Below are 17,419 nucleotides of genomic sequence, written 5' to 3'. Positions count from 1 at the left end.
GTGTGTGTGAGAGAGAGAGAGAGTGTGTGTGTTTTATGGATGTATTTTCTTTGTTCATTTCAGTGGATCTGAGTCTTACAGGGCATTAGCCTTGTCCACCAATTACTCTGGATCTTTCCCATTGGGCTGCATGCCCCAGATGTTTACAAATTTAGAATGAACAAAAGGGGCTCATGTGGCTAGTTTTCTATGCCCTGTTTCCTGCCAGATCTGCTCCACTCCATCTCTCTACACTTTTGGCTGAAAGTCACTAACTTCTGTCCTCCTGCTCCCATTTCTCCAGATGGCCCAGAGGGCTCTCTATTCTCTCTGTTTCTGCCTCCCTAGACCCTGGATGGCTTCATCTTCGTGGTAGCCCCAGATGGGAAGATCATGTACATCTCAGAGACAGCCTCAGTCCACTTGGGTCTTTCTCAGGTAGGTGAGTGGTTCACATGTCCCACCTGCAGTGTTTACAGCCAGGGCTGGGTTGGGGGTTGGGTGTACTTCTCTAAACCTGGAGCTGGACATCTCACAGCTGGCAGGAAGACTCTTAAATGGGTCTGAGTCTCTCCATTTCTCCACTTCCCTTCTCCTTTACCTTCCACCCTAGGCCCAAGCAATGGCTACTTTTTTGAGTCCCTGTGGTAAGCCAGAAAACATGAGAGGAGGTTACATACTTATTTCATGATATCTTTATCAGAACTTTGCCAGGGAGCTGCTGCTGCTGTTGCTACTACTACTATTACAGCTATTATTATTATCATTATTACTGCTATTTTTATTATTATATAGACAAGGAAGTGGAATCTTAGATAGGCTGCAACAGGTAGCAAGAAGCAGAGCTGGCATTAGAACTCAGGGCCGAATCCAGAATTCTGGCTGCTGTCCTCATGGTCCTGCAGCTCCGGTGGCCTAATCTTTCAGTCCCTTCACCAGGCATTCCACCGCCACCGGGGCGGCAACATCCTCCTCTTTACAGGTAGAGCTGACCGGAAACAGCATTTATGAATACATTCACCCGGCAGACCACGACGAGATGACGGCGGTGCTCACCGCCCATCAGCCCTACCACTCTCACTTCGTGCAGGGTAAGGTAGACACGTGCCTGCGATGCTCAGGCCCATCGCAGTCCGTTTGTGATTTTCCCCCAATTAGTCGTGGCAGAGACGCTTGCCGTCCCACGCCGCTGGTATCACACGTCCTGAGCTTCCCTCCGTTTCTCTCTCCCAGAGTATGAGATCGAGCGCTCCTTCTTCCTGAGGATGAAGTGCGTCTTGGCCAAGCGTAACGCCGGCCTCACCTGTGGCGGCTACAAGGTGCGTAGCTGGAAGATCCGCTCCGGGTGGAGTCAGAGGCGGCAGGAAGCGAGGCGCGTGCGGGTGGGAGGAATGTCCCCACCCATAGGACTACCCGCGAGGGCGCCCCCAGCTTGAGTCGAGGAGCCGCAGGCCAGGACTCTCCACGAGGGCCGCGGAACTTTGTGAACACCTGGGGACTATGCTTAAAGACAAAGTCTAACTGGGTGCCAATACTGGATGGCCTTGGTGGCTATGAACTTGTGACCTGTAGAGATGGGCCTTAAGGGTTCGTAATGCCTCTGAAGGGGCGGGTAACTTTGGTGGATCCCTAAGAGTTTATGCATAGCATTACATAAAAGGTTAGAAACCAGAGCTTTAGTTCGAAGATATGGGTCTCACTTTGAATGTCCTTGAACGTCAGCAGGTTTCAGGGCCCTACTTCGCTATTCAGATGCGTTAGGGTTGGTGGGGCCAAGCCTCTACATTTTTTATGCGCTCCCAGGTGAGTTCAGTGTGGCTGTGCAGTCACTTTCTTAAGACACCTTAGAGCACCAATAACTTTGGATTCCTTAGTGCATAGGCGTGGTCAGCACAGCGTTCGTGGCTGAGTCGAGTTTCAACATGTTTCAACCCTTTCTCCACCTTTTGGGGGCTCTTCCTGACTGTGGCTGAGTCTCCCTCCCTCTCCCTCTGCCTCAGGTCATCCACTGCAGCGGCTACTTGAAGATCCGCCAGTACAGCCTGGACATGTCCCCCTTCGATGGCTGCTACCAAAACGTGGGCCTGGTGGCCGTGGGCCACTCGCTGCCTCCCAGCGCGGTCACGGAGATCAAGCTACACAGCAATATGTTTATGTTCCGCGCCAGCCTGGACATGAAGCTCATCTTTCTGGACTCCAGGTGGGTGGGCAGGGTCGGAAAGGGCTTCCCTTAGCCTGAGGGCGGCCCTGCTTAGTGACTGAGAGCTTTCCATGTATCCTATGAGCCCATTTTGCAGATGAGGCGACCGAACCGTCCCTGGAAAGTGAGGGCGGACAGCTAGGTCTCAGAGGGCTGTCGAGGGTGTGTTTTGAGGGGTATCCCTGCACCCCCACCTGCACTCATCCTGCAGGGATTGCTCTCCTCAGGGTGGCGGAGCTGACGGGGTACGAACCTCAGGACCTGATTGAGAAGACCCTGTACCACCATGTGCACGGCTGCGACACCTTCCACCTGCGCTGCGCGCACCACTTGCGTAAGGCGCCACCCTGCCCCGTACCCAGGCAAACTTGGCGCTTCCCCTGGTTAGGGGGTGGGGGAGCCACGATTTAAGGGGACAGGTGGGAGCCCAGGGAGGTTGGTGGTGGTGTGTGAGGCCTCCTGAGGGGCTGCTCTGACACTGGGCCCATCTAATTCTCTAACATCCGCGGGCCGCTAATACAGGCGGAAGAAGCATTTCTGGGAGAAATCCGTCCCCCTCCCCCCACGCGAAGGTATATTATTCTCCTATTGGTATTTTTTTCCCATCTGCGAACCACACTAAAGATGAACAAAAACCAAGGCTGGAACTCACTTGCGTTGACTCGCCTGGCTTTTGATACAGCGTTGCTTTGCGCGTAATCTCCCGGGCAGGGAACATGAGCTCCAGAGTTCAGCTGCCCAGAGCTTTACTTTCGTAGTTAGAAAAGCGAATCTGTAGGAAACCCCCTAACCATAAGTGTTCCCCCCTGTGCTAATGGTGAAGACACCTGGTCACCCCGGTATCATCCCTATAAGGGTGACCGGAGGGCTCGATGCAATATAACAGGACAATCAATTCTTTGGGAATTTGCCTGTCCTCTCCCTTTCCTGCCTGGTGCGGTTATTACGGCCCACAGCGGGCCCTCAATTCTCACCATCAGGGATTGCATTTGGGACTAGTCCCGACCAGGCTGGTTCACCACCATCTGCCTCCTGTCTCTCCGTCAGTGCTGGTGAAGGGACAGGTGACCACCAAGTACTACAGGTTCCTGGCGAAACACGGAGGCTGGGTGTGGGTGCAGAGCTACGCGACCATCGTGCACAACAGCCGCTCCTCCAGGCCACACTGTATCGTCAGCGTCAACTATGTCCTCACGTGAGTGCAAGACTGAGACCCCTTCACCCACTCCAGGCGACCCTGCTCTCGGCGAGAGTGCGGGTGGCGGCACAGCCGGGTTAGACTGGGCTCGGGCCACTGGAAATGGCGTTTTGACCCTCGAGTGCTGGCTGCGCCAAGAGGAGGCAGGTCGAACACTTTCAGCTTTTTGAAGAGGCTTTCTTCGTCATATTCTAGAGAAAGATTTAGGAGTTTTCCCATCACAGTCCATATTTGCTTTCTTCTCATTCTTTTTCTCTCTTAACCTTTTAAGCGAACTCTGCATTAAATAAAACTTAATGCGGCAGAAAGAAAAAAGAGAGAGAGAGGAAAGGATCCGACGTACGGAGGCATTTATCGTTAACAAACAGGACATCTGTTTCATTTTTTCAAATCTGGGGTTTGAAGTTCTTAATTTTAACCAGAGTCTCCAATCAAAGTTAAGAGTTCTGAGAGAGTGGTTTTCCCCCTGAACCACAAAGGGGGCTTAAGTGACCAGGAGGATCTGACTTTAACTCGCAGAAAGCTAAGGGACCCCAGCGAACGCTGCAAGTCTTGGCCGGTGCCCAGGCCCCGCGCGGGGTGTAATTGCTTCACTGAGTGAGGAGTGAGGAGCGGAGCTCTGGGTGCCACCTGCGGGCGCGACTGACAGGGAGGCTGCAGAGGCCTGCATTTCAGTCTTATTCTTTCTAGAAACAATAATAGTTTCTGGTTGCCATTGTGGCGCTGCAGGTTGATCACGTGGCCTGGTGTGTGGCTGGTGAAGAAAGCATGTTCTGTATAATGTTTGTGAAAGTCCAGTTGCTTAGGGTTGAAGCCTTTATGAAGAGCTCTTTTGTGTGTGCAGTTGCGCTCCCCCCACGCTTTTTTTGGTAGAAGTTGAAATTCTTGTGATTTTAGGGAATCTCATAGGTTGTTTACTTTGGAAGTTGGAAGTGTTGACACACCAGGCACTTAGTAGAATGCTATTTAGACATTAGGAAGTTGGTGAAGGGGTGCTATTTGGAATCAGACTATACTATAGGTGATGAGGACTAGATTCGTTTCACGTTGTTTTAAATTGCCAAATTAAAAACGTAGTAGTTGGAAATATTATGCTTGGCAGTAAGACTATTTATTCTGTGTCTTGTTTAATAAGAAAATTTAATTCAATAGACTTAGAAAATGAATTTGGCTTAGATGAGGATTCAACATTCAAGAATAGTAGCTGACAAGAATAATCTTTTAATTTTTTCATCTTAGTAAACAGTGTTAATATTATACAATTCTTGTAATATCAAGAAGGCTGTGTATTTTAATACAAAACAGAAAATTTACCAATATTTTGGGTTTCATGAAACAAAACCATCAATTTTATGAATACAGTTGTTCATATTATTAAAATAAATGCAAGAGAGGATGGCACAGCATAATTCATAAAATAGGACACTCTGTGAAGCAGTAGTATTAAAGGGTGAAAAATTACATCTGCTTACCATGGAAAGGAAACGGACATTCTTTAAGAAGGTACTTTGTATGTCTGAGACATCACAAGCATTACACATACACTCTGTTCTCTGGTGGGTGCCTGTGGTTAGTAATCATTTTTTATCAAACAGCAGGGTATATAGTCACACAGACCCATATAAATGATCCAAATGCAAGTTAGACCTCCCAATGGGTAAACTTAATTTATGTTTGGAGTCATTTTGAAATATTCTGTTTTGTTTTCCAGTAGATAAGTGTACATTTTTTCTTCTGTTGATTCTGTCATTCCTGACTTTACATACTCCTTCCGAACTGTGGAATTAGATGATCAACTTTACATCAAATTTAAAAAGATGTAATGAGGATAAACAAATGATTAATAGAAGGAAAAAGAACATGGTGCACATTGTTAAAACATTTTATACCTCTGAATGAAAATGGAAATAAACACACAGAAGCATATATACACAGCACACAAGATGAAAAGCTGAAATTGATTACCCTTTCATGAGTCGCAGCTTCAGTTTCTTGTATAAAAATTCTTAGGACAAATTTTATGGCTGCAAATGTGGAAATTGCTTTAGATGAAATGTCATCAAGTGGCTCTGTGTATGTTGACAGGATTTTCATAATGAACAGGTTGCAGTTTGTTTGATGTGCATATCACACATCTGGCTGGAAGTTACTAATTTACATTGTCTTAGCAAATTAAATAGATGGCTATTGATTCTCCATGGTTGTAGTGAACTACCACATACATTTGTTTTTTAGGGCTACTTCCCTATGAAGCCTGAGAATGACAAGTGAATTCTTTCTAAATACACCACCTCAAACAAAGTACTTAAAACCACAAGCTCCCAAATAGTTTGACATGCCAGATGTTTTCCAAATTTAAATGCTTTAATAGCATATATTTTAAAGGGATTTTCATGTCATGAAAGTAGAGATTTTAAATAAGCCTTGGTCAAATGAGGTTGTGATGTTTTGGTGGAGGCAACATTCATAAGCTCATTGATTTTCTAATTTCCTGATTTATTGCTGAAGTTAAAATATGCCTAGAAAAAAAGTTATTATCTAACAAAAGCAACAATGATTAGACTTATTTAACAACCTTGTTTTAATAAGTGGTTACAACAGGGCATATAGGAAAACTGGATGATTTTAGAGACAGGTGGTACATGCCTTGGTGCTTTTTACTGACTTTTGTATGCCCACTATATGTTCTGAAAATCTGGAGAGGTGAGTGAGAAGATACTGTGATTAAATTCTGAAAATTCCCTTAGTTTTTCTGGGTCTCCGAGGTTCAGTGAAGCTTCTATAGCTCTTATTAAACCCTCGCTCCAAAACAAAACAAAACAAAACAAAACAAAACAAAACAGTTCATGATTTTCTGTAAGACACACATACCCTGTTAGCTTTACTTTACACATTTAAAAAATATTTTTCTTATAAGTTATGAGTACCTCAGGCTTTGAAATAAGTGTTAAGTATGACAAGCCTTACTCTCTGGTTATTTTCAAGAGGGTAGGTGAATGGAATTAGTGTCTAGTAACAAGGATGTCGGGCAAAGTCCAGAATATGTGGAGTATACTATGTAAAGACCTACGTGAGTTTTCTTGAATTCATGTTTTCTTGAGTTTAATTACTATTATTAATTATTCATCACCAGCTCAGATGGAAAGCTTTAGTTTTTAATGTAAAGAAAATTGAAAATATAGAACACTTAATAAACTATGAAAAACAATTTCTAAGAAAATTAACAGTCTTGGTTCTATTTATGTTTTTAGATTACATATATTTTTAAAATAAGAAATACTCTGCCACTTCTAAAGATAACCCAGTAGAGTATAAAATTCCTATTTAAAAATATTTTAAAACGTAAACTTTACAAATATAAAAGTTGAAAGAGAAGTAAATGAATATCCATATTCACCTCATCTACATCCAACAACTGTTATTTTCCTATATTTGCTTTACATCTCTCTCTAGCTATATGTGTGCTTATTTTTAATGTGTATTTTTTTTCCTGCTAAATCACTTCAAAGTAAGCTACAGATATCATGGTGCTTCATCCTTGAATAGCATTTTCCAACATAGCCACTGTACCATTTATGATGACACATTTAAAGTGTTAAAAATTATTGTGTGTAGAGCTTGCAAAAATATAGTTGAGAGCTAGTTTACTGGTGCCATTAAAAACAATCTGCCACTAATGTTCATCAAGTACTCATTGGTGTATGATCTCAATTAGGCTGATTGATAGGTAATATTTTGTGAGGAGACTTTAGTAGGATAGAAGGTTCTAAATGATACTGTATTTTAAACTAGCTTTCTAATAAAACTTGCAAGCTAATACAATTCTGATATTATGTCTGGAAAGTAAAAGAGAGAATAGATTTAGTGAGTAATTTGGAAATTTTGGAATCAGACAGATTTAACATCTCAACTTCTTTTTCTTAGCAAAGACAGCTTCTCTGCTTATTTGTTTTCTACATTTAGGATGGAACATTGCTTTCCTAGAAAATCTCACGTGGTGTTTTAGAGTGATTCACTGAACATATATGAGGAAGTAGTCTTCTGTGTGAAAATTTCTATTTCTGTGTTACTAAAAGCAAAACAAAGAGAGACAATTTATATTAGTAGTGTATGTAACATTTGCTGTCTACTAAATACCCCTTTTGAATTCATAGAAAAGTTAGGCCAAATACCAAAGGTGAGGTACAGTACTTCCTTCATGTCAATGAAAATAAAAAGGGTCTCTATATTATAATTACTGCAGATCCCATACTTTTTGTTGTTGTTTGCATACCATGGTATGTTAACCACAACAATTTACCATTATGAGAACCACTGTAGTTCTTAGAATTAAAAAGGATTTTAAATGTTAACATATTCTGTAAGTATAAAACCTGACATATCCTTGTCATAAAGTAGCAAACATTAAAATATGTTCATATTGCTTTCCTCTTTTAAGTACATTATTGGTGCTGAGCTAATTTGGGTTTTCAAATTTTAAAAAATTACTTATTTAAAGACCAGTGATGCATTATTATTATTATAGGAGTTTTTAGAGAATGCTTTAAAACAACTTGACCAATAACATATATAGTTAACATATATAGTTATTTATTTTCCTGGTTAGCAAAATCATTTTTATATTACAAATAATATAAATACAAACAATATAAAATTTCCTTTTCACTTAGCAAGCTACAGAAAATATAAAATAATTTACTCTCTGGAGCATTTGTATAGACTTAATCTTTTGATCTTCCAAAATAATAATCATGCACTAACGTATACCCATAAATTAGATTTGATCCTTAATTGTGTTTAGTCTTTACTAAGATAATATTGAACATCAGAGTTACAATTTTCTTTTCAGATGATCTTTTATGTAACTTAATGATTATAAAAACAAATTGAAGACATACTTGTATTAATATTAATTTTATAACTACCAAAACACTTAGTTAAAAGGAAGAGCTGGGAGATTTAGTGTCTTTTGAAATACGTAATACCAGTTAAATATTCACTTAAATAATCTTATCCTTCATACACTTTTTCCTTATTATAGTATTTTATCAAAAGGATCTGTATTTGGTTTTGAATTCATCTTTTATGAACTTAGAGACTTTGCATTTTTTTAAACAAATACTGAATGCATATCTGTTTCAACGTGCTGTCACATTGGTTACCTGACTTGCTTCTTTGATGGCTCTGCACAGTGGTTGGGTCAGAGATTGCTTTTCGTATTTTTAGGTGTGGAAACTGAGGCTCAGTTATGCTGAGTAAGTAGTGAAGCCAGAATTAAAAGCTGGTGTGTCACTCCTACTGCATCCTGCTGTTCTCTGTGTATAGGGGTGGAAGTGGAAGGTGGTTGTAGGAAAGATGTCTGAGAGACAGGGATGGATTTGAATGAATGAGACCTGTAGTGTTCAGCCCACAAAACTTCAAGATAGGCTTTGATCTGAATTCACGATGGAAGATTAAGAAACTGCCTCTTTGTGGTTGCTTCACAAGTGTGTGCAGATATTGACATTTTCCTAGCTAAAATTTAGCTGTTCTGTCTTCTCAATGACATTCAATTAAGAATGTCTCATTTTTCCCCCATAAGTTTCACTAAGGGCATTTTCATTTTGTAAGAAGAAAATGTAGCCTGCAAACATTTTAGTGTTTTACTGAATTGCTTGGTTCTAGATTACACAAGTACATTATTGCTATTACTAATTATTCTATTTCTGCAACCAGATTTAACATTTTATGTTTTTGCTAAACAAAAGAGTTAACCCAAATGTCAGTAGATTTGCAAACCAAGTCATATGTGATGCAAATTGCCTGCTGTGGCAGGGGTGTATTTCTTACATGGTGTGTGTACATCCCCATGGGGATGGGATGGGAGGAAGGAATTGGCCCTTTTCTGCCTTTGAGAGAGAATGGAGGGGATATATGGTAGCAGGGGATGCGCCCTGGGGGTTCTGTTCAGAGGCCTGGGATAGAGAACTTCCCAGTATTCTTCGGGCTGCTGTGCCATCCTCTGGCCCCTTCGCACTGCCACTACCCAACTACTTCTCCCTCCCCAGGCCTCTCTGGCCTCCAGTCCTTCCTCTGTTGTTGCCCTGACCTGAAGGGCACTGATTCACAGGAGTTTCACTTTAGTTCCCGGGTCGAGGCCACTGGGTGTGTACTAAATGACCAGCCTGTCTACTTTCCTCTGGCTTTCTCTTAGTCTGGCTGTTGGGAAAAAAGGGTTTTGATCTTTGACTCACATTGTAGAAAAACATGGATCACTGCCTTATTTGAAGGCAGGGACCCATACATGTGATTGTGAATGGATGGAGAAATTCAAGGGAGGCTTTACTTGAACTCCAGAAAAACATGTTTTTGTTTCCTGACTTAGTCTACTCACATGGGAAACACTGTTATGTTTGATACAAGATGTGTGTGTGGTAGGGGGTGGGGTGGATTATACACATCTTCATAATTTAGTAAAAGGCTGCCACTGCTTTCACCTTAACCAGTACTTCCTTCTCGGTTCTTGGCCTATGATGTCTTTCTAGATGAGCAGGTGATCATAGAAAATTCACTGGAGTTGAAATGCTAGTGTCTATAATTAAACCTTCATGCACAAAAAGGATTGGTTGGAGTTTAGATGAAACTTGGAATTCCTGAGTGCCTGTCAATAGAGGAATTTAACATTCTGGCTTGCCTGAGGGAGTAAACTCTCCGACTCCATCTCCCTTTCCCCTGCCTCTGGCATTCCAAGGACAGGGAGCTGGCGGGGAAGAGGGCTCCTCCTTGGTGATCATGGAACTGAAACTGAAAGAAGAAGTTACTTTGCAGGGCATTGACAATGTTCTGGGGTCTGGCTGAGCCTGGGCCATCTCCAGAAAGTGGTATTGCAGTAGGATTGTGATTTTGTTTTTACAAAGACCCACAGTATCATTTTCCAAGCAATCTGTGAAACAAAGGCATGGGCTTTAGTGCCGGATGGGCCTGGGTTAGAATGAAGACTCGGCTACATAGTAGCTGTGAGGCCTTGAGCATATCACTCTACCCCTTTGACCCTCTGTTGCCCCCTATGTGAAATGGGGACATTTGTACCCACCTTTTGGGAATTTGTGGAGGATTAAATGAGATAATATATAGAGAGAATATAGCACAGTATCTGACAGAAAGCAGGTGCTCAGAATTTCTTAGCTGTTTTTATTAGCTCTTGCCAATTATGTAATGTCAACTAAAATACTTTGAAAGAGAATTACTAGCTTTCTCCTTAACTTGGCTTTCTATATCCTCAAATCCAAAAATTTAGGTGTTTATTTTCTCTTCCCTCCCCAGTCCCTCAACACACAAACCTCCAAGTTTTGTGCTGTTTGTGTGTGGTGATTTCTGCAGTTTGGTTAGGCTCACCCTGTTTTTCACTGTAGTCTTGATACTCTAAGGGGAGTAGAGATTTCTATGTGGAGGGAGAAAACACAGCATTTACTGAGCACCTTCTTTGTGCTAGAGGGGGTGGAAGGTGTTTACATAGGTTAGTTTCTTATGGAAAAAGAGATCATAAGAAACTAATCAAATATCTAGGGTAATTTAGTTGGAATCAATGTTTTGTCAACTTTACCAATGCTAGTAGTTATAATTTAATGTGCATAAAACATCAAACACTGACATTTCTGATGGTGTTCAGTGGAGCCTTTTGTATATTCCTCATTGTTCTGCATGGACTGAGTGTGGCTGTATACCAGTGTTTCATGGAGTATAGCAGATTGCAATGATTAGTTGCATGATTACATGAAGTAGGAATCTTAGCATTTCTCAAGCAGTTGACAATTTAGTTGGTGAAATAGCAGGGTTTCATTGAAATCTTTGAGAAGTCAGATTAGCCCAGTTTGCAAAGTTATAGTATACTTGCACCATTTGCTAAGGACACAGAATACAAAGGAGCTCAAAGTGACAGTGGAGCTATCAGGGAAAGGATGGAATGTTAAGGGTTGGAAGCAGAAGTAGGGTGTTTTGAGATGGGTCAGTGACCTATATATATTTGTCTTGTTGTTCTTTTCCTGTAAGTACTCCTTGTAATATCGTTAGTTTCACTCTTCAAATTAGATTCAAACGGTGACGGTCTCAGTGCTCTTGTCTAAGCTGGGTTTTCTCTCTTTCTTTACATTCTTCACCTTGAACTTCATTGCTGAAACTGAGCATGTTTCTTTTTTAAAATTTCAATAGTTTTGGGGGTACAGGTGGTTTTTGGTTACATGGATAAATTCCTTAGTGGTGATTTATGAAATTTTAGTGCATCTGTCACCCAAGCAGGGTACACTGTAGTCAATATGTATGTAGTCTTTTATTCCTTACCCCACACAACCTTTCCTCTGGAAGCCCCAAAGTCCATTATACCATTCTTATGCCTTTGCATCTTCATAGCTTAGCTCCTACCTGTAAGTGAGAACATATGACCTTTGGTTTTCCATTTCTGAGTTACTTCACTTAGAACAGTGGCCTCCAGCTCCAACCAAGTTGCTGCAAAAGACATTATTTCGTTCCTCTTTATGACTAAGTGGTATTCCATGGTGTATATATACCACATTTTCTTTATCCACTTATTGGTTGATGGGCACTTAGATTAGTTCCATACCTTTGCAATTGCAAATTGGGCTGCTATAAATGTGCATGTGCATGTTTGTTTTTCATAAAATGCCTTCTTTTCCTTTGGGTAGATACCCAGTAGTGGGATTGCTGGATCAAATGGTAGTTCTACTGTTAGTTCCTTAAGGAATTCCCATACTGTTTTCTATAGTGGTTATACTAATTTACACTTCTACCAGTAGTGTGAAAGTGTTCCCTTTTTACCACATTTATACCAATATCTTTTGCTTTTTGAGTTTTAAATTATGGCCATTCTTGCAGGTGTAAGGTGGTATCTCACTGGGGTTTTAGTTTGTATTTCCCTGATGATCAGTAATGTCGAGCATTTCTTCATATGTTTGTTGGCTGTTTGTATATCTTCTTTTGCAAAATGTCTATTTATGTCCTTTGTCTACTTTTTGATGGTATTATTTGTTTTTCCTTGTTGATTTGTTGATGATCCTTGTAGATTTTGAATACTTGTTCTTTGTCATATGCATAGTTTGCAAATATTTTCTTCCAATCTGTGGGTTGTCTGTTTATTCTGCTGATTGTTTCTTTTGCAGTGCAGAAGCTTTTTAGTTTAATCAGGTCCCATTTATTTTCATTTTTGTTGCGTTTGCTTTTGGGGTCATAGCCATGAATTATTTGCCTAAATCCACGTTCAGAAGAGTTTTTCCAAAGTTATCTTCTAGAATTTATGATTTCATGTTTTAGATTTAAGTATTTGATCTGTCTTGAGTTGAATTTTGTACAAGGTGAGAGACAGGGTTCCAGAATTGAGCATTTCATCAGGACTGGAAACTATTTTTTCTATATCCTCAAACCCACAAATTTAGGTGTTTATTTTCTGTCCCTTCCCCAGTCCCACAACACACAAACCTCCAAGCTTTGTGCTCTTTGTATGTGGTGATTTCTGCAGTTTGGTCAGGCTCACTCTGTTTTTCACTGTTGTCATTGATAGGCTAAACGGAGCAGAGATTTCCATGCAGAGGGAGAAACGTCAGCATTTATGGAGCACTTTCTTTGTGCCAGGGAGGCACAGTCTCTTGCCTTTCCCAAATTGGTACTGATATATGATTAAAATGTTCACTCAGCTTTAGTAATAAATATGGTTTTTGTTTTATTTATTTATTTATTTATTTTTTAGCATCTAGACTACAAAACCATTTAAAATTTTTTTGGCCAGGCGCGGTGGCTGAAGCCTGTGATCCCAGCACTTTGGGAGGCCGAGACGGGCGGATCACAAGGTCAGGAGATCGAGACCATCCTGGCTAACACGGTGAAACCCCGTCTCTACTAAAAAATACAAAAAAACTAGCCAGGCGAGGTGGCGGGCGCCTGTAGTCCCAGCTACTTGGGAGGCTGAGGCAGGAGAATGGTCTGAACCCGGGAGGCGGAGCTTGCAGTGAGCTGAGATCCGGCCACTGCACTCCAGCCTGGGCGACAGAGTTAGACTCCGACTCAAAAAAAAAAAAAAAAAATTTTAGGGATATCAATATTCTGAATATAAATCTTATTGAAATGAATACACTGTGCTACCAAGTATATGATGGGTATATTTCAAAAATTATTTTCAGAAAGAAAATATGAGGTATATATTAGGATGACAAACACCAGAAGATTGGAGAAAAGGGAGGTTCAAAGTCCTTATATAGCTTGTTCCAGATTTGCAGGGTCAGAGGGTCTCATTTGATATTATAATCCTGTTGTTATTAGAATATGATGCAGTCTAAACCTTAGGCTTCTTAGTTGGATGTTTCAGACTCTGAAAAACATAGCAATGCATTACAAGTTATTTGAAAAATATGCTATCAAATGAGATATCATAATATTTTATCCTATGACATGGCATATTAGTTAAGAGATTGGGCTCTAGAATCTAGGGTCTATTGTCTGTTCCCTAGCACTGCCATTCATTAGCCCAATGACTATGGACAAATTGCTTAACCACACTATCTCTCTATTTTTTAAAAATCTGCAAAATGGGCCAGGCGTAGTGGCTCATACCTGTAATCCCAGCACTTTGGGAGGCTGAGGTGGGTGGATCACGAAGTCAGGAGATCGAGACCATCCTGGCCAACACGGTGAAACCCCATCTCTACAAAAACACAAAAAATTAACCAGGCATGGTGGTGAGGGCCCGTAGTCCCAGCTACTCGGGAGACTGAGGCAGGGGAATAGCTTGAACCTGGGAGGCAGAGTTTGCAGTGAGCCAAGATTGCACCACTGCACTCCAGCCTGGTGACAGAGCAAGACGCTGTCGCAAAAAAACAAAAAACAAACAACGACAACAACAAAAACCTGTAAGATGCAGGTAATAATAGGTTCTACCTCATAGAGTCAATTGGAACATTTAATGAGATCATGTGTAAGGTTGGTGGCTCTGTGCCTGACACAGTAACACTGAGTACATGTGAATTATTAGAGTGGTTATTTTAGTGCAACTGAATAAAATAATTTTTGTCTTGCCAATGAACACAAAATAAATGTGTGTGAGTCTTTGAACTGAAGGAGGGAAAGCATGAGTCTTAGGAAGGCAGAGAGTGGCCCAAGAACAAGAAATCAGTAATTATGTTGATGCATATGGAAAGATCCTCCTTCAACTGGTTAGGACTAGTGGCCTTTAAGCATTCATAAAAGGCTTATTGAACACCTATTATGTATCAAGCACTGTGCACAGTTCAGAGGACATCAAAATGAGTAAGGCAGTGTTTGCAGGAAAAAGAGATAAGCATATGTCCAAGCTGTATCCTAGCCTGATTTCCCTGTGGGCTTGCTGGTAACTGAGATGCCTTTATGGAGGAAAGTGTGTCCATCCACAATTAGAAGGAAGACAGCCCAAAGCATCTTGGCACTGTTTGGGTCACTCCTGAGGAAAGAGCTCACAGGTGTAGTCAGACTGCTTTCTGGCTAGATAGTAGGAAGGGAGGAGAGACAATGGGAGGAGCTGGACACCTTGGAAGGGGTGTGTGTGTGTGTGTGTGTATGTGTGATGTGTATGGTAAGGGAGTTCATGACTGGCAGCAAAGTAACTGGCTACAGATTAAGGAGTTCAACTTTAACTCTATCAAGGACGTTGCCCAGGGTGGGCCCTGTGTATCTCATTGCCTCAGGGAGAGGGAGCAGTTGTGTTGATTTTTGTCCTGTTGGAATGATATTTTGTCCTGCTCTAAATGGGATTTTTCAAAATTGTGGGGGTTGAGTTCTGATAGGATTATGAATCTCAGTGAGTTTTTCAATTAACGAATTATTCTAGATTCAAAATAGTCTTTGCAGATTTATTACATTTGAAATACATTGTCAATTATTTTAGATGTTTGTAATTTTTTTGCTTCTTTTTTCTTTTATACGAGGTAATTCTCAGGCATTGCTGCTCTGTCTGGGAGAGACTGGGAGGTGGTTGTTAGCTCTAAGCTGAAAGAGGGGTGGCACGTTGTTTTGTTCATTACATGCTTAGGAAGGCTGAGGAGTAAGACAGACTCACATTTGAAGGGTGGCTGCTTTGCGTGAGAGGTCAGAGAGGTAAAGTGACTCAGCCAATACAATATAGCTAGTGAGTGGTCCAGCGAGCGTACCAACCCAGGGCCTGGACTCCAGCATCCATCTGATTTCCTCTTTGGCATGTTTTCTTTAAGTGGATAATGCTGTTTTAGGGTGAACCATATGAAATTGTCACTTCTATACATTAAAACAGTTCAATATTGGCAATTTTATATGATTCCATCTAATACTTACATAGTCATTTATGACATTTTGCCAATATTTTGCATGGTCTATGAACAGTTTACCCCCCTTTTTTAATATGCGGTCTCCACAAGGTGACTTGGTTTCTTCAGAGTTTGGGTATATTTGGAACCTACTCAATTGCCAGTCAATATCCTGAGCCCATCGCTTCTTCACTAATGTTAGCATCAACAGTCATGATGTTTTCACAAAACAACAATTGACATATCACCCACAGAACATTATTTTATTTAGAACATTTAATATTTTACCAGGATTCAAATGGGAGCTGCTGTCTTTACTAGAAGAATATTTTTTCTTTGATTGCTAAATGGATAGGGCCTGTGAATGGATCCTTTTTTCCCTCCGCCCCAGGGATTTCTTGTTCAAACAGAATTTGTTGTATCCACATCAGTAAAGCCGTGCTAATATGGGCTGCCGGCCAGATTGTAGAAATAGCCTCATTATATTGAACTGGATATCATAATGGTACCCATTAAGGTGGGATTCTTTCTGTGTTTGTGCTTTTAAACCCAAGTCCCTTGCCACTTTTTACATCTCTCCAAGAATAGCAACATTCTCTGGTAAAATGCAATCTTAGAATATGCTGTCTCTCACCTCTTCCTACTGAAAACCATTAACAAAAGTAGAATCCTTGGTTCTGAGCATTCTTACGGGTTTGCAGCTGCTCTTCAGTCATTCATTTTACTCTCGTGCTTGTAATGACTATATATAATGTGTTCTTGTGACTGAACCAGGAGCTTCACTTGTTTCAATACCTCCCACTAATTGATATTGGTGTCCAAACAAGTGACAGTCAAAGAGCTGCTTGTTATCAGATCAAACCAAATGCGTCACAGAGTTTTTCATTTTAATTTTGATAAGCCATTAAGAGACTAATAGTATTGGAAGGCACAGCATTTATATTCTCTGTTGAAATCTTACCACAGTCCTGGCATAGTGAAGTATCTGTTGTGTTGGATTTGGATAACGGACCCTTGCAGGGTTACAGCTCAGTAATGCTAGAAGAATGAAGCCCACAAAGGGGAGGGCAGAGTGAGTGTCAATTTCATTCCTCCAATTAGAGCAGTTAAAGAAATAGCAATGTGCAGGATAGCATTTTATTGTGAAGGCTAATTGAAAACCAGGAAGAAAATATTTAGAGACGTTACATGGCACTTTACAGTCTAATCTCTTTTCTATTTGTGTCTCTTCTTGGTTGACTCAATAGGACCTTCATTATAAACAAATTTCTATCATTAGAATCAGCTTAATCTCTGTTGCTATAATTAAGATAATGGTAAGAAATGTTTTAGAGTGTAGTCCTCTCTATGACAAGCTGGGGATTGTTCATGCATTCACTCAGCAAATATTTCCCCAGTGCCTACTGTGTGCCAGGCCCTGGTAGGGCTACAGTGTAGCTGAAAGAGACAAATTCCCTACCCTCATGGAATGTAAGTTTTTAAATATATGTATATATAATATACATTATATATATAAAATAAATGTGTGTTTGTGTGTGTGTGTGTGTGTGTGTGTGTGAGAGAGAGAGAGAGAGAGAGGGAGAGAGAGAGAGAGAGAGGGAGAGAGAGAGAGAGAGAGAGAGACAGAGAGAGAGAGAGAGAGAGAGAGAGTCTTGATCTGTTGGTTAGGCTGCAGTGCAGTGGCAAGATCATGGTTCACTGCACCTTGACCTCCCAGGCTCAAATGATCCTCCCATGGCCTCAGCC

General features: G+C 41.1%; 1 protein-coding gene across 1 annotated transcript in view; it reads left to right on the top strand.

Moving 5' to 3' along the window:
• The window catches only part of SIM1 (SIM bHLH transcription factor 1), a 75,565-nt gene that overhangs the window by 14,483 nt on the left and 43,663 nt on the right, over positions 1 to 17,419 (top strand). The window contains exons 4-9 of the mRNA XM_033234692.1: positions 328 to 417; positions 962 to 1,070; positions 1,213 to 1,298; positions 1,980 to 2,179; positions 2,407 to 2,513; positions 3,227 to 3,374. Of these exons, the coding sequence (XP_033090583.1) occupies positions 328 to 417; positions 962 to 1,070; positions 1,213 to 1,298; positions 1,980 to 2,179; positions 2,407 to 2,513; positions 3,227 to 3,374 (740 nt within the window). The remainder of the gene's footprint in view (positions 1 to 327; positions 418 to 961; positions 1,071 to 1,212; positions 1,299 to 1,979; positions 2,180 to 2,406; positions 2,514 to 3,226; positions 3,375 to 17,419) is intronic.

The sequence above is a fragment of the Trachypithecus francoisi genome, unplaced genomic scaffold (genome assembly GCF_009764315.1).
Source record: "Trachypithecus francoisi isolate TF-2019V2 unplaced genomic scaffold, Tfra_2.0 Lachesis_group15, whole genome shotgun sequence".
Classification (NCBI taxonomy): Eukaryota; Metazoa; Chordata; class Mammalia; order Primates; family Cercopithecidae; genus Trachypithecus; species Trachypithecus francoisi.
Note: the sequence above shows the minus strand (reverse complement) of the source record. Positions and strands in the feature narration are given on the sequence as shown.